This window comes from Struthio camelus, chromosome 3 (assembly GCF_040807025.1).
Source record: "Struthio camelus isolate bStrCam1 chromosome 3, bStrCam1.hap1, whole genome shotgun sequence".
In the NCBI taxonomy this organism is placed as follows: Eukaryota; Metazoa; Chordata; class Aves; order Struthioniformes; family Struthionidae; genus Struthio; species Struthio camelus.
Window position 1 is genome coordinate 11,175,923 of NC_090944.1, and position 17,523 is coordinate 11,193,445.

The following is a 17,523-nucleotide window of genomic DNA, read 5'->3' on the forward strand; positions in this document are numbered from 1 at the left end:
CTCTCGTTTCCTGGGACCCCATGGTGGTTGAGGTGGGGGGGGGGCACGAAATGGCGGTTGGGGGGGGCACGAAATGGCGGTTGAGGGTCTCTGAGGTGTGTGGTGCCACTGCGGGACTGTGTGGTGAGGGGAAGGCAGTGGGTTTAGACAGGGGGTGGTGAGCAGGGGGGGGCTATGCTGGGGGAGGGTCTGTGTGCGGTGGAGGTGTTGGCGCGGCGGTGCGTGAGGAGACGGTGGGGGGGGGGGCGCCATGACGGCCCTGCTGCCGCGGCGCCACCCCTTGCCTTTCCCCGCTCCGCGGCCCCTTTAAGAAAGCCGGCTCTTCGCGTGTTGTGATGGGCGCCGTCGCCCAGTCAGCACCGGCCGGCGGCCGTCACACCAGCCGTGCCGCCCGCCCATTGGCTGGCGTTCTCCTGGTACGAGGGCACGCCGCCCAATAGGCACCGCCGTGCGCTCACCGAGCCATGGGCTGAGCGGGCCGATTGGTGGAGCGGCGTAAGGGAGGCGGGGCCCACTCTGGCCACGCCCTCCCTCGTTTATTAAGCTGCTGGGCGGGCGGTGGCACGCGTGGGGGGGGTTGTCGCGCGTGGCGGCGGAGGCGGCGGGAGCGCGCGCGTGTGGCGGGAGCAGCCGCAGCCCCCATGGAGCTGGTGAAGAAATGGCTGGGCCACCCCACGGACATCTATCACCTGCTGCGGTTCAAGATGGGCGGCTACCGCGTCGTCATGGCGCGGCTCGACCCGGTGAGCGGGAAGGGGGTTGCAACGAGGGAAGCATCCCCTTCCCCCTGCCCCCCACGCGTGCGCGCGCCCACACAGTTTTTAAAATTTTTATTTATGGGGTGATGCTCGGCGGCGGGGGGCTGTTGGAGCAGCGTGCGGGGGGGGGGGCCGCGGGTGACAGCGCCACGCACGGAGGATGATGGGGGGGGGGTGCGCGGCGCCCCGTTTGCGTGGGGCGCACTGGTCCCTGGCGCGTTGCGCCAGCCCTGAGCACCGCACGGCCTCGGCCCTTCGCACCGGCTCTGGGTTTCCCGTGCACCGCCGGGGCCCAGTGCGTTGCGCGGGCTCCGGGCTCTGCCTGCCCCCCACGCACCCCGGTGCCTTGCAGGGGCTCTGCCTGCCCCCCACGCACCCCGGTGCATTGCACGGGCTCCGGGCTCTGCCAGCCCCCCACGCACCCCGGTGCGTTGCACAGGCTCTGCCAGTCCCCCACGCACCCCGGTGCATTAAACCGGCTCCGGGCTCCGCCGGCCCCCCCACGCACCCCGGTGCATTAAACCGGCTCCGGGCTCTGCCAGCCCCCCACGCACCCCGGTGCATTAAACCGGCTCCGGGCTCTGCCAGCCCCCCACGCACCCCGGTGCATTGCACTGGCTCCGGGCTCTGCCAGTCCCCCACGCACCCCGGTGCATTGCACGGGCTCCGGGCTCCGCCTGCCCCCCCACGCACCCCGGTACCTTGCAGGGGCTCTGCCAGTCCCCCACGCACCCCGGTGCATTGCACGGGCTCCGGGCTCCGCCTGCCCCCCCACGCACCCCGGTACCTTGCAGGGGCTCTGCCAGTCCCCCACGCACCCCGGTGCATTGCACGGGCTCCGGGCTCCGCCTGCCCCCCCACGCACCCCGGTACCTTGCAGGGGCTCTGCCAGTCCCCCACGCACCCCGGTGCATTGCACGGGCTCTGGGCTCCGCCTGCCCCCCCACGCACCCCGGTGCCTTGCAGGGGCTCTGCCAGTCCCCCACGCACCCCGGTGCATTGCACGGGCTCTGGGCTCCGCCTGCCCCCCCACGCACCCCGGTGCCTTGCAGGGGCTCCGGGCTCTGCGCGCCCCGGTGCACGGCAGGGGCGGGCGGGTGGGCGGGCGCCGATCGGGTTAAGGGGGCGGGCGGCGGGGAGGGGGGCGGAGCGGGCCGCGGTCCTCCCCCCTCCAACCGCCCCCCCCCCCCCCGCCCGCCGCCGCGCCCCCATGGCGGCCAGCACCAAAGCCGTGTCGCTGCTCAAGCGCACGCTGGCGCTGTCCCCGCCGCGGGGCCCCCCCGCCGGTGGCGGCGGCGGCTGCTCCTCGCCGCGGGGCGCGGGGCGGCTGCGGAGCGGCGGGCGCGGGGCGCAGCGCGGCGCCGCCCCGGGACCCCCCCCGCCGCCGCCGCCGCCGCCCGCCGCCGCCGCCCGCCTCCAGCCGCCGCGCCGCGCCGCGCTCTGCCCGCAGGACTCGCTGGGAGCCGGGCTGCGCGCCTGCTACCGCTACCTCAACCAGACCAGCCGGAGCTTCGCCGCCGTCATCCAGGCGCTCGACGGCGAGCTGCGGTGAGCGGGGCTGCGCCGGGCTGGGCTGGGTTGGGGGGTGGTCGCTGCAACCCTCGCCCCACGCAGGGGGATGTGGGGGGTTGGTCGGGGGTGGTGGATGCAACCCCTGCCCCGTGCAGCGGGATATGGGGTGGTGGATGCAACCCCTGCCCCGTGCGGTGGGACGGGGGGGGGGGGTCACTGCAACTCCTATTCTGTGCAGCGGGATAGAGGATGGTCACTGCAACCCCCGCCCCGTGCAGCGGGACATGGGGTGGTGGATGCAACCCCCGCCCCGTGCAGCGGGACATGGGGTGGTGGATGCAACCCCCGCCCCGTGCAGCGGGACATGGGGTGGTGACTGCAACCCCCGCCCCGTGCAGCGGGACATGGGGTGGTGACTGCAACCCCCACCCCGTGCAGTGGGATATGGGGTGCCAGGCTGGGCTGGCTGAGGGTGGTGGATGCAGCGCCCACCCCGTGCAGCAGGACAGGAGGTACTGGGCTGGGTGGGAAGGGGATGGTCAATGCAACACCCACCCTGTGCAGCAGGACATGGGGTGGTGGATGCAACCCCCGCCCCGTGCAGTAGGACAGAGGGTGCTGGGCTGGGTGGAAGAGGGATGGTCAATGCAACCCCTGCCCCATGCAGCAGGGCAGGGGGTGGTTATTGCCACCCCCAATCCATGCAGTGGGACATGAGGTGGCGAATGCAACCCCTACCTTATGCAGCAGGACAGAGTGTGTTCACTGTAACTCCCATCCCATGCAGTGGGACATGGGGTGCTGGGCTGGCTGGGGGAGGTCAATGCAACCCCCACCCCATGCAGCAGGGTAAGGGGTGCTGGGCTGGGTTGTGTAGGGGTGGTCAATGCATCAGCAACCCCATGCAGCAGGAAGGGGATCTTCAATGCAATCCCCACCCCGTGCAGCAGGACCCAGGAGATCCTGCCCTGAGCTGGCCAGGGGTGCTCAATCTAGCACAGCCCAGACACTGATGTTCTTCACCTGAACTGTCCGGGAAGTGCTCGGTAGCCTCCCCCTGCCCAGACCCTGCAGCAGGACATCAGGCCTGCTCGGCTGAGCTGAGCAGGACTCACGTGTTACTGCATGACAGCAGGACTCCTGGGTCCTTTGGCTGAGCGGGGTGCGGGGATGGTTAATGCAAGCCCCGCAGGCGCTGGGCGCCGGCATCTTTGGCCAGGAGATGGTTAAAGGCAGCACCAGCCTACGTGCTGTTTGTGACACCCTGGGAATGCGTGCGCTGGCAGTGCTGGGGTTTGAGCTGGCCTTTGGGTGTCTGGCCAGCCGGGACGGGCGGAGGGAGGCCTCGCTCCGCCGGAGAGGCGAAAAACCAGTGCTAACCGAACGTCTGGGCCGCGTCTGAAAGGCGCGTTTGTGAGCGGCTGCCTCAAAAACCTGCGCTTTCCTCTGGGTGGTCCTCTGACGTTTGCCCCACGGTGATTTTGTGGTGCTTGACAACTCTTACAAGCCAGCTCAGGACGTTTTTCAGATGCTAACAATAACGGAGGATGCATAATAAGCTTGCCCAAGGTCTTGTGCATATGCAGACAGCTACTTTTTTTTTTAATATTTACTTACATTCACACAGAAATTACCAATTTCAATATGCAGATCTTTCTCCAGTTAATCCCAACCCAGGTAGCAGTTATAACTAGGGGTTCCTGTAAGTTTAACTAGATTTTTCAGGTTGTGACTCCACTGATAAGTCAGATTTGTGCAGTTCCAATGCCAGCTTGAACGCTGGCTTATCCGTTGGGTTTGTGAGCCCTGGTTTGGGGCGTTGGACCATGTCCTGTAGTTCTCGTCTAACGTTTGTGAAACGGTTGTCTGCAGCCTGTTTTGCAGGAGAAGCAAAAAAATCCAGTGGCTTGGCCGGGGTTGCATGGAATAATATAAGTGGGGCCAAGAATTGAACATTTTCCTTGCTTGGTATTCCTGTGGATATTAGCTAATGTAGAGATTAACAGAAAATATCGGTTAGTAAAGCATGCTGAAACCTATTAGCGATGTCTGCATGTGGTGCGCTTGGCTTGATCTTCCTGTGGTTATCTTCCTTGTCTGTCTTGTCTTTTCGGTCCTTAACTCGGATTATACCACCTCCCTACCTTCAGGCCATGGGAATTTTTTCTGGCATTCAAAAAAAGCTATTGCCAGATCTTTGCAACATATGGCTGCACAGGGATTGCTGCTGAATTACAGCCAGCTCTGTAATGCATCAAAAGAAGTTCATTTTCAAAGCAAAATAACTGCTGAAGAGCTTAGGGACGGAAGAGGGAAGTGCAAAATAGGCAGAATGTGATTTATGGCACGTAAGCATGGCTGGAACAGCAAGGTTGCCAAAGAACTTAATTCTTAAGCATCATGTCAGAAGGGTGCTTGCGTTGACGCTGTAACAGGAGTTCAGCTGAACGCCAGGCCCACTTCTAGACCTGTGTGTTAAAATGAAATGATGCAAAATAACTGCTGAAGCCCTCACACTCGTAAGGCTAGTCTCCTGCCTGGTGGTGTGAGTCTTGCACTGCGATTTCGTTCGGAATTTCTTTGGGGTGAAATCTTGTTTAAAGGATGGGGAAACGTGAATCTCTTGCTTACTGGTGAGCAGAGTCCCTGGTTCTCATGTCTGCTGCTCCCAGGAGAGTTTCCGTGCTTTCTCCGAGGACTACTGAAGGGAAAACGGAGCTTCTGGACTGGTGCTTGGACCCAAGGGTCTCCAGGCTAGGGCATTGGAAGTTGTGCTAGAAATGAATGCTTTGCCCACCAGACAGTTTTATGAAGGGGAAGTATGCCAGTGTCTCCCCTTGTTGAAGAAAACGACGGAGATGTTTTCTGGCGAGGACCCTGCTGCCTTGTTGGTTTGATTGACCCACTGGATGCCCGTGGGATTGAAGTCCAGCATCAAGAGGCTTAGACCGTGGTGTCTCTGCATGCCTGGGAACCTTGCAGTGAAACTGGGACATTCACTGTGCCCTCCCTTGCCTTTTCTTTTGATCATACCTTGCTTTTGGTCAAATTAATGCAGAGCTGAATTCAGTAAGTGATGAAAGCTGGGCATGCAGATTGAAGGCTCGGTGGTGAAAGATTAAAGACGTGTTTTAACCACGTTGGGCTTTGCAGTTATTGCCGAATTTTCCGTTGGGTATGGAATAGATGTGTGTAGCTGTTTCCAAGATGGCATTTCAACTTCTGCTCTGCTTTTCTTGGTTACTGTTGGTGGAAGTTAGCCTGGGACCTGCCAAAAAGGCACAGGAGTCTCGAGCGCTTGCAACAAGTTGGATGAATGTTTGCACCCTCGTTGAAATGGAAAAACTGTCTTGCAGGGAAACAGGAAGACAGGAGGGAACTGCTGGTGAACACTTGGATGCGTGGTAATAGGGAAGTGTGCCCAGACAGCTTTTGGATAAACCTTGGCAGTTATTCCTAAATGAAGACTTGCTTTACCGTTGTTCTGCTTTTTTTTCCCCTCCTTTTTCTATCTAGTAGAGTTCAGCTAATTCTCTATCCCAGATTGTACTTTACTAAACACCCTATAATTAAAAGAAAAAGCTGCGTTTAACAGTGTTGGTTCTGAGAGCCAGTCAGTTTTTCCTGGGTGCCTAATCATTCCCTGCACGCTTTCATCCCAGGAGATCAGCGCTTTCACCTAATAATTAAGGCTCAAGCAGTACAAACTAGTTACGATTTGCTAAATAATTAATAAGCGCATCCTCTCTTTGAAGTCTTATTGTGCTCACTTAGAGCTAGGGGATTCTCTGTATAAATCCTGGAGTCAGAGCCAGTATTTGTCAAAATCGGGATTTTTTTGCTTCAGCTGCAGGAATCTGGAAGTTGGGCGAACAAGGAGGGAGTGACAGGACTTCTGCAGCCGGGCCGGGTAGATTTCCACGGTGGTGCTTAAACACGTGGGCTGGGGTATGCCAAGATCTTGGCTCCTGTATTTTGTTGCAAGGAGATAGGAGAGAAGCACGATCTGTCTCTTTTGTGCTTCTAGTTGCTTGCCCTAACGTTTCTGCTGCACAGTAAAGGGCCTCCTTATTCCTCCCTGCAAAATAGCCTGAAAGGGCACTGGGTGCAGAGAGTGAGAAATGGTAGGAATAGTCCACCTGCTTTATTCTCCCCCTGCTTTATTCTGCATTTGTTTTTTCCTGTAAACAGACTTCAGCCTCTATCCCCCTGGGTCCTAGCGAGCGCTGGCTGAAGAGACTTGGGTTATGCCTGCAGATTTGGCTCTCGCAGTGCAGCGCGCTGCCCGGAGAGCTCTTACGAGCCTTTTCTTTCACTGATACGTATGTTAGAAGCCATGCAGTAATTCTCGGTGTGAAGGAAAAATACGGGGTTCCTAATCCAGGTCTTGCATGCTGCAGCTTTGACAGAGCTCAGCGTGTTATAAGTTTGTGTGGAGGCTCATAAATAACCCAAGTCAGTAAAGGTTCAAGGTGACTGAATAATGCAGATTGGAAGTGTTGCTGTTAGTGCCTAATGCAGGGAGAATGCTCATTTATTGTCCTGAGAAGTCTCTCCTTTCTGTCTCTAATCTGCAAGCTCATGTTAGGCTGAGATCTGAGCAACTCCTGCCTAATGCATTTATTTCTAATAAATTCTAATGCATGGTAGGGGACAGCCATTGTCCTCAGAATAGGGGTGGGGAAGCAGATGCACCGCGTGTCCATGGCGAAGGAAGGATTGGGCATGGGTCTGCCTTGACAGAAACTTGGCTTCCAAGCCATAGCATGGACTTTCTGATTTTAGGGTCGGGGGGACAGTGGGATCAATAAATTTTGGGAAATGGGAAATTACCCATTTCTTTTATGCTCACCGGCTGAAATACTGTGGGCTCGTATCGCTTGAAATGTGTGTGAGTTGTGCTGGTAGTGCATGTTATGTTGTTCCAAAGGCATCAACAACCTGGCAGGGTCTGGCTGTATCATGTTGAGCTGGAAATGCCTCTGGCAGAGGCTGCACAATTAACTTAAGCTGTTCATCCTGTGTAATAGGTGGTCCTGATTAAGGGATGATTGTTTCTTCCCCCCCTAGACATGCCGTGTGTATATTCTACCTAGTTCTCCGTGCCCTGGACACCATAGAGGACGACATGACCATCAGCTTGGACATAAAGATCCCAATGCTGCATGAGTTCCACTCCTATCTCTATCAACCGGAGTGGAAATACATGGAGAGCAAGGAGAAGGACCGGCAGGTGCTTGAGGACTTCCCAACGGTAAGGCATCCACCTCCTTGCTTCAGCGCTTCCTCAGCCCATTTAGTCCCTGATGACCCAATAGCTCTTCAGAAAAAGGAGGAAGCAGGAGACAAGTTTTTGGGTGGTGGAGCTCATGTGGTTGCTAAATGTTAGGGAGTGCTCTGAAGCAAGTTGCAAAACTAGTTGCAAAATCTCTTACTGGCCTTAGTGAAGGAGTGGGAGTTGGTGATGTTTGCTTGGGAGTTAGCTAGTACTCTGCATGCCCAAACTTGGGAAGCAGAGCAGAAGATTGTTAATTATCTCTACAGCTAAACAACTGGAATAGAGTGTTTCTCAGCTATTACGTGGAGAGCAGTGTTTTAAATAAGAGCCTGTGCGTTTTTCTACCCAAGAAGCTCTGTAGCCACTGCAATAGCGTGTCTGAGTTGTATGTGTGGAGGGCAAGTTGTGTGCACGTGGGGCAGGAAGCACAGCTGGAGTAAACAAAACAAACTGTGCAACTCTGTATATGAGCCAGAAATACCTGACTATCTGAAAGTGAAAACTCTAAAAGTGGCATTTTGCCTCTGCTGCTGGAAGCATAAATGACTGTCACATTGCAGAGAATGATTTATTTTGTTGCCCAGGGCTGTAGAGCCTGTGTATTTTAGGGGTTTGCTATCCTATTACCCATCATAGGTAGGGGGATGAGGAAAGCTTATTTGGCATCCAGCTGCAGAGAGGGCAGTGTTTGCAGTGATCCTGCAGGTCCTGTGGTATAGTGTATCAAATAAAAAAACTTCTTCCCTGTTCATAACTACGTAGGATCCTTCCATTTAGCACAGAAAGTCTACCTCTCTACTAGTGAACTAAATAGCATTAAGGTCCTTTCTCTGACCCTTAGGCCAGCTGGCACAGTGTGGCTGTGTCCAAACTGTTAAACTCTCTTTGCTTCCAGAACAGCATGGCTGAATCCCAAACTATCCTTGAGAAATGCTTTCTGGCCCATGCTAATCCCTACACTCCGCCTGGGGAATGTTTGAGTCAGTGCTAGTTGACCTGGGTCAAAAGCACATCGGGGGGCTACGCTAACAACGACCTGTGTAGGTGATTGAGCCTGTGCTCTGTAATTATTCAATTTACTAGTCTAGATGTAGCTGTAGGGTTGTGGACCTGTGCTGAATGGGCCGAAGATGGCATGCAGCAGCGCTGGGACAGCACCACTTGTCCCAGGTCTCAGTCCCAGCAGGAGCCCAGTTCCTGCCTCTGAGCAAACGGCATGATCAGAGTCTTGCTGTTCTGAGATGCACCATTTTCCAGCCCCTCTGAGTTTCTGCAGGGGTGCTTTACCCACAGAGGGGAAAGAGAGTAGTCTGGCCAGTCACCCTAGAGGAGAACGATTGAGCTGACAGCCAAAAAAGAGATGCTGTGACTGAACGACAAGGCTAGGCTCTGTCAGGTGGGGATTCATACATCTGGTTTTAGCGAAGGCACGGGGACTGACCATCGGTGGACACTGCAGCTTTGCTATGGCTCATGTTAATCAAGAAAAGCTGTTTTTTAAAAGTTCGGTTTAAGGAGCAGCAGAATTATCATGAGGAACGCTTTGTCTTCTGAGGAAGTTCTGTTTTGATCAGCTTTTTGTCATTTTAAATTTAATCTGCCGTTAACAGGCTTTCCCTAGTGGAAGGGGACAGTTATTTAAAAAAATAGAGGTGTGTTGGAAGTTTGATGCTCAGCCTGGACTACCTGGAGATGAAGGGTTGAGATTTTTCTGTTGCTTCCACAAGCGAAGGAATTTGGGAATCTGTGATGTGGAGCTGGAATTTCAGAGGATCGAGTAACACCTGGGGCAGCCAGCAGCAGCTGTGTCCTGTCTGGGAAGGGTGCGTGCTGTAGGGGGTCGCTGTATCAGGGGATTCTCAATAAATAGCAACAGAGACATGATAGGTTTGCCAGTGGTTTGTTACTTCAGTAGAGCTTTTCTACTGGAAAGGTATTTAGAGAACTTCATTGTTGCCTCTTGGTTTGTATGTGTCACCAACTCTGACAATCTGAGTTCCTATTCAGGTTTGAGTTTAGTAATATTTAGCAGAGATGTATTCACAGTCAGTGCTTCTCCATTGAGTGGATTCAAGCCGCTGAGGCCGAAGCAGAGTCAACGTTCTCTTTTTACAGACAGGGAGACTGAGACGCAGGGCAAGGACATGCTAGCAGCAATGGATGGAGTTGGGAGTAGAGCTTGGAGCTGTGGTGGCATTTGTATCTCAGCTGCAGTCGTTCAGATCTCTCCCTTTATGAGACAGACACCGCTTGAGCTGGCCGTAGTTACCCACTGATGGAGAAGAGAGTTCAGGAGATGAAGGCCCAATGAAACCTGATGACCAGATGCTCTGCAGTTTTGGCAGCGGGGAGGATGCGCTTTTTTTTAGTGTGAGAATAACTGAGTCACTGAATTATGTTACTGGAGATGCAGAAGAAGAATCTCCTGCATCCTCTGTTGCTTGATGCCTTCCTGACTGAGCAAAGGGCACCCGTGTGCCCGCCAGAGCTGGAAAAGGCTAGGGAGAACAGAGCACCTCTGCTTTCTTTCCCAGTGGTTGGTTGAATGAGGCTCACTCATAAATAGCAAAAAAAAACCCCAAAACTCTGTGCACCAAATGTAACTAGTTTTGTCCTGTAAATCCCAGATGATACCAGTCCAAGGCCACAGAGTCTTACCAAAGATACTGCCACGTCTGATGTACTGCCAAAGATGATACTTTTTAGATTCAGAACATAATGAGCCTGTACTTTAAGGGCCTTGAAATTGCTCTCTTTGTGGGAGTTGTCCTAGATCTCCAGCCAGAGCAGGATAAGAGCCTGGTAAACAGTCGTCTTCTGGCCTGTTAATAAATGTTGAGATCTGCTTTTTCTCCTGACAGCTGTCTTTGTTTTCTCTCGGTGGTTTGTGCTGCAGATTTCCTCAGAGTTTCGGAACCTGTCAAAGGTGTACCAGGATGTGATTTCAGATATTTGTTACAAGATGGGCATCGGGATGGCAGAGTTCTTGGAGAAGAAGGTGGACTCTCAGCACGAGTGGGATAAGGTAAGTCAACCTGGACACGAGAACAGACAGAACATGAATAGGATGGTAGCCTAGTTGAAGCCTGCAGGTTTTCATGTACATCTTCGCTTCCCATAGTGAGCTGTTTGATCTCAGCTGCCCTGGATTAAGGAAGGCAGGTGTGGAAGAGCCTTACTGGTAGCTTGGCAGTGTTTGTGGTGTTCGTTTCCGTCACAGAGTAGGCTGGAGAGGGAGCAGTGTCATGAATGAAGGATCAGTAGGACATCCCAAGATACGAGGTCTCAGGCAACTTTGAGGAGTGGGGTTGGCTCCAGGCTGGGTGGAAATGCCTTCTCCAACAAAGAATGCACGTCCAGAAACCTGAAACTCGATATTTTTCAGGTTCATGCTTTCTGTGGAGGAAGAGGTGACAGTGCCTAGCAGTTAGAGCCTTCCTGTGGGAAGGTGGTTCAGCTGGGTAAGGGAGGCTGTGTGGGTTTGGACAGGTTTTGAGAGACTGCGGCTGCTGGTCCTGCGGATAACGTGATGATCATATGGATTATTGCTAGGTCCTCTCTTGGCTCTGGAGCTCATTAAATGAGGATGCAGATGTTCCTGCATTCCTCTGCTTTGCTGGCCCAGCTGCTCATTGAAATGCAGTGAGTCTTCCCTCTCCTCTGTCGTTTTGATGTTGCCCACTAGCACATGTTCTGGGCAACCTGTCATTTTAGCAGCTGTTCCCCTGTGGGCAATTTGGAAGCTTTTTGGAATTTGACTGCTGGAAGCAGAGTGTCACTAACGTTGGCAGGGACAAATCCTTGGTGATGTTTGCTGGGCTTGGGAAAGCTGAGACATTGCAAGGAGAAATCACACATTAAATTACACCTGGGTGTTAATTCCCTGAAAGGTATGTGGTACACAGACAGGTATTTTGTAACTGCTTATTTTACATTGTTTTTCGTCCTCTTCCCCTCTTGGTGCCTCACAGTATTGTCACTACGTTGCTGGGCTGGTGGGGATAGGCCTCTCCCATCTCTTCTCTGCATCAGAACTAGAAGATCCTGTCGTTGGACAAGACACAGAGCTGGCAAATTCCATGGGCCTCTTCCTGCAGAAAACCAACATCATTCGGGACTATTTGGAGGATCAGCTGGAGGGAAGGGAATTCTGGCCAAGAGAGGTAAGTGAAAACACTGCTTTTGGACAGGCATTTCTGCTGTGCCTCCTTAGGGAATGCCTGTACTGTGCTAAGAACAGCTCATGTGCAAAGACTGAAGGTACTGTTGTTGCTGGGACAGTTAGTTGCAGCATCTTGTTGTGAGAGTTCCTCCTAGAAGTTCCTTTGGAAAAACCCTGACTGTGGGGATTCCACGGCTTTTGTGAGTTCGTTCGTGTTCCTTGGCAGTCTTTGTACTTCTATCTGAGATCTCTAATGGATGTAGCTAACCGGCTGTGCTTTCCAGGACCCCTGTCTCAGAAATGCACAAGGTGCACAGCTACAGTTGTAGCCTCTGTCATGTCCCTTTAAAATGAAAGTTAACAGGAGAGATTCGACTGTCTAGTTTAATTTCATTAAGACTGTACAGGAGAGCTGTGTTACATGACAAACAGTAACAAAGCCATGCATCTCCTTAATGATAAGAGTTTTTCAAATGACAGCTGACTGACAAGTTTCACATCTATTTACAGCTTTATGGGTACAGATATAGTGATGAGATGATGTTCCTCCACGCTGTCAAGAGCTTGTTAGGTAGCTTGTTTCCCCTCTGTTAAGTTCTAGGAATGAGGGAGAGTAAGACTGAGTGAGATCTCAAGAGGTTACTTAGTCCATTTCCAAAGACAGGGTCAGCTCTGCCTGTGCCTGACAGATGCTTGTCCAACTGTTCTGAAAACCCTACAAGGAGAGCAATTCTCATTCCTTCCCCACATGATGTATTCCAGGGCTGACCTATCTCATAAAACATGTCTTATGTCCGGTGTGATGTGTGAACTGTCTTTTCTTTGCCCTACCTAGAGAACATGGGAAGATGAGTTGCTTCCTTCTTTACTGTTTGTATGTATGAAGGCCTCTGTTATGTCTCTGGAGACCTTCTTTCCTTCTTTAGCCTAATAAGCCTTGGTTCCTCAAGCCTTTTGTGGATCTGTGGTTCTTTTTGATATCCCTAGACCTCAAACTGTGCTGTTGTCTGTCTTAATGGCATGAACGTACCTTCCAACTTGTGAGTCTTTGTCTCGGTGCTCAGGTTTGGAGCAGATATGCAAAGAAGCTCTCAGATCTTGCCAAACCAGAGAACATCGATATGGCCGTCCAGTGTCTGAATGAGCTGATCACCAACGCTCTCCACCATGTCCCTGATGTTATCACGTACTTATCTCGCCTGAAAAACCAAAGTGTCTTCAACTTCTGTGCTATCCCTCAAGTAAGTTACTGCTTTCGGGTGGCTTAATGGGATCTCTTCATGTTCTGCAGCCCTGCTGATGAGAACTTGGGGGCGGGAGTATGTGTCATGTCAGTATTAGCCTGTTCTGTTCTCCTCTCTGTTTCTCTTTCGTAATACCTGCTGTTTCTGCTGTAGGTGAGATCTTGGCTCTGCTCCGGAGTGTTTTGCCTTTGATTTTACTAGGACCAAGATTACTCCCTTTGTGAATTCCTTGCAAAGTAATAAGGGCTCTTCTTTGTGGTATTCCTTAGGTGATGGCTATTGCCACTCTGGCTGCCTGCTATAACAACAAGCAGGTGTTCAGGGGTGTAGTGAAGATCCGGAAGGGACAAGCTGTCACTCTAGTGATGGATGCCACAAACATACAGGCTGTCAGAGCCATCATGTACCAGTATGTGGAAGAGGTAGGTTGAATAGTTTGTTTTGAACAACTTCTGGCTGTACCTGTTCTTGGTGTGGATTTGGTAGTCCCTTGAAGGCCCTTAGTGCCTGTCGTTTTGCTTCAGCTGCAATTGCAGAAAGTGACCAAAACCAGGAGGTCCTGGGTAAAGAACAAGGTCACTTGGGTCTGGGAGACTCTGGGGTAGGATTTGTCCTTGAATCTGTCAGTTCTTAGGTTGTGTCTATACAAGTCAATTCAGTGATGCTGAGGCACAATAATCCCTGACATGGGTTTCACCTGGACCAACTAGGTGGTGCTTCAAGACAATTCAGGAGTTAGGACATATTAAGGGCCATTGCCAATAGGCAGTTTAGATGCGACTGCCATATTTCAGAGGGTGACTTTGCTAGTGTGGATGTGACCAGATCCTGCTGGTTAACCTTGAGTCAGAAAATGGTCCCAGGTGGTTTAATTTTCCAGTGTGGAGGTAGGCCCAGGGCACTCTTACTAGGCCTGTAAATGTAAGTCCCACTAGAGTTACAGCTAGATGCGTTACTGTTTCTGACATGGTCTTGAGTTTCTAGGAGTGCCGGTGCAGCTTCAGCTTTCCTTGACTCTCATGAGGAAGCCTATGGTCCCATTGAACAGGTTTAGCATAAAGTAAGACAGGACACAAAGTTGGCATGCCGTGGCAGCAGTAGGGAAATATAGGAGGACACTTTCAAAAAGCAATCTCTAGGCTGAGTTATGAAGCAGCTGAGTAGTTGCAGTCAGCTTTTGGAGGTGGCTCCTTTCATTTCCCACCACCGAGGAAGAGCAAGCATGAGTATGGGGTGCTTAGCATCCTAGTCGGTGCACTGGTGCGTTCCCTTAAATTACCCTTATTGCCTGTGTTAGGAGGCAGTGACTGAGGTCATATTTTCCTTCCGGTCCAGAACAAGATGAGCCAACTTTCACAGAGCCAGGCTTTCGCCACCTGGACTGAAGCAGGCACAAAAAACTGTTCTAGCAATATAGTTCTTCTAAGCAAGTTGCATCATATCCCCACAGACAGCTCCATAGCAGCGGTCTTTTTATTGCTGTGTCCATAGTTGCAGCTAGCAACGTGATGTGCTTTCTGTTTCCTTGCACTGTATGGTGAAGAGTAAAAGAAGGTGGCTCTTCACAGGCTGTTCAAGCAGTGTGACTGCTGGCTTCAGGGTGCTGTGAATGCTAAAAGTTCACAAGCAGAAACAACTGCTGGATGGATTCATGGGAAAAAAATATTTCCGTGAGGGCTGTTAAATGAAAAGACATCACTTCTACCTCAGGCAGACCCCAAGTCATGGGTTATTAGAGCTCCTTTTGTGGGCAGGCTGACCGCTGTGATGAATGACAGTGATGCTAAGCCCTGAGGAAGGCCCTGCTGAGAAGCTCAGACAGCTGTTGTTCTCTTAGATGGTGGTGTCTCCAGAGGGCTGACGCTCAGTAACCATGGGGATTGTGGGGATACCTGCTTTTCCTTGCATGCCATCTGTTGACACAGAGATCAGCTCAAAGATGGAGTCACCACAGTGGATCTTAGAGAAGCCCTAGAGGAGCACTGGTGGGAGATCAACTCCTGCTGTTGGGGTGGATAGATTTGCTTTGGGAGGGGTGAGGTTCTCTCCTCTTGTGTAAGCCTACTCTAAGGCTCATGCAAATGTATTGAAAGCCGTGAAGTTATCTTTTGGCAGTCACGGTAATTGCTGGTAACACTGAAGTGTCCTCACTGGTTTGGAGTGGGTCACAGCACATCAGCCCTGAGGATTGCTGGGCAAGAACCACTCATCCCAGCAACACCAGTTGTGGCTGATAGCCCAGGGGTTGGGCGTGGGGCTATGTGTGGTCCATCTCCCATCATGGGGTGCCCTCAAGAGGCTGCCTGGCTTAATGCACTTCTCAAGGGAAATGGGCAGCTGCCCTTGCTGGACTGAGACATCTTTTTCAGCTGGATCTTGCTCCACATGTAGGTTTCTGGCACTCCATCAGTGAGACTACTCTTGAAGAGATGGTGCTGTGCGGCCCCTGAGGCTTCCTCATCCATGTGGTGGTCCCATTCCCCTCTTCAACCTTAGGTCGAAATGGTTGTTTCTCTTTCCCTCTCCTCAGATCTACCAGAAGATCCCGAGCACGGACCCTTCGTCCAACAAAACGCAGCAGATCATCGCCTCCATCCGCGCCATGAGCTTGCCCAACGGCCCCATGGCATCGCGTCACCACTACTCCCCCATCTATCTGTCGTGTGCTATGCTCCTGGCAGCCCTCAGCTGGCAATATTTGAGCACCATGTCAAAGGCTGCTGAGGAGTACATCCAGACGGGCGAGAACTGAGGGCGGGCTGGTGGTGGGAGAGATGTTCGGCGGATGGGCAGCAGAGAGAGGATGCTCTTTCTTTGTCCCCTTCCTGTGGGGATGGCCAAGCAGCGGGATACCAGTGGGCCTGCATGCTGCGAAGAGGACAGGACGTTGGCAGGCTGCGCTGGAGCCCCCACAGTCGTGGTGTGGCATTGCCGGACTCTGCTCCTGACCTCTCTTGCTGTCTGGTTGGATGGTTACAAACGCCAATTGTAGTCTTACTGTTTGGGGTTGATTTTTTTTTTTCTGTTGTTTTTTTTTTCTCCTTTCCTGTTGGACAGTTTACCTGAATTTTTGGTTAGGATGGTTTTAAATAGAAAATCCAGTTGCCTCTTTTCTTGCTTGGGATTTGATGCCCCCCCCCCCAGTTCAAAGCAGCATGATGGAGCCTTTGGGTTTTGCCTCCCCTTCTGATGCAGCCTCCTCCCTATTGCCTCTGCACTGGAAGGACACAGAGTGCTGGCATCAGCCAGGAAATGAACATGCTTCCTTATGCAAGGGAAGGTGCTTGCTGTTTTCTAGCTCCTGGCCTAGGCTGGTTACAATCATGCAGCCAGGAAATGAGCAGAGGCAATCTTTATATTGCTATTCTTGAGCTGAAGACAGCTGCTAGGCTTGAAAGAGAAGCTCTTTTATGTTTGCTACCTTGGAGGTGCGATGACTCTAGCTAGCCCCTTCTTAATGTGCTCCTGGCTGATGGCCATCTGTTCCATCTCCTGCCATCAAACAGGTAGCACTGTGCAATTGCAAAGCTTTGCATTTAGCAGCTGTGGAGGTGGTGACATGGAGGAGGTGAAGAAGGCCGGTATGGCTCTGAGCTAACAATTGTGTGCCCAACTTGAGCACAGCCCCATACCCTCCCTTGTGTAGTCTGGACTTTGTACCACTCCTTCAGTCCACCCCACGGTTCAGGCAAGGTTGGGGGGGGGGGGGTCGGGTCCCTGGCCTGCTGCAGCTGGGGCAGAGTGGAGCAGGGAGATGCTGCCCATACCATCGCAGCAGAGCTGGGTGCCTCTGCAAAGTAGGGGGAGGAAGAGTCACACCATGTCCTGCATGGACAGAAGGGAAGCTTTCAGGGGGCTTGTGGCACTGGCTGCCTTGAAAGCCAGCTGTGGTTGTTACAGGGCTGGGGATGCTGGCAACACCAAGGTGGGGCTGGGGCAGGTTCCCTGGCTTGCTTGGCTCCAGCTTATGATGCTTGGGGTGAGTCTGACCTATAAAACTGGAAGACCCTCCCACTGCTATTTGAAACAGATCAGGCTGGTTTTACTTGAAACAGGCCCTATTCCTTTCAGGAATAGCAGGGGTGGGAAGACTAAACATGTCTTTAAAGGGAAGTCTTGTTTTTCTTGGGGAGGATTTTTTTTGTCTCCAGTGTCCTTTACTCCCTCCCACTGCTGCTTTGACTTTGTGTAAGGGAGAGCAGCCTGTGTCCTGGTGTAGGACAGAGCTCAACCTACCCCATCAAGTTAGCTGGCCTTTGCAAGGCCAAGCCCTCCGTGAACAGACTGTTACTCAAAGGGAGGGGACCCCCTACTCCACAACTACTGGTGTAGATAGTTTTAAGATGTTGTTCAAAAAAAAAAAAAAAAAAGCTGCTGTCTTGTTAAAATTAAAGTTTTTGTTGGAAATAAAACCTCAAGCAATTTTTTTTTCAGCTGTAATTTCCTCTAGTGGTGGTACCTAGCAGGGCAGTAGCAGTAACAACTTTGTGTCATCACTTTCCTGGTTCTGGAGCTGTCACAATATGAAGCCACAAGTCCATACTAGGAAATCAAGCAGGGCCTGTATCT

At 52.5% G+C, this 17,523-nt stretch overlaps 1 protein-coding gene across 1 annotated transcript; it reads left to right on the forward strand.

Annotated features, from left to right (window-relative positions):
* The first annotated feature begins 513 nt into the window (after positions 1-513).
* Positions 514-16,067, forward strand: FDFT1 (farnesyl-diphosphate farnesyltransferase 1). Its single transcript, XM_068936918.1, has 8 exons — positions 514-743; positions 2,209-2,306; positions 7,341-7,524; positions 10,445-10,573; positions 11,520-11,711; positions 12,775-12,951; positions 13,224-13,376; positions 15,485-16,067. The coding sequence occupies exons 1-8, from the start codon at positions 642-644 to the stop codon at positions 15,704-15,706; spliced, it is 1,257 nt and encodes a 418-aa protein (XP_068793019.1). The 5' UTR covers positions 514-641; the 3' UTR covers positions 15,707-16,067.
* The last annotated feature ends 1,456 nt before the right edge of the window (positions 16,068-17,523 follow it).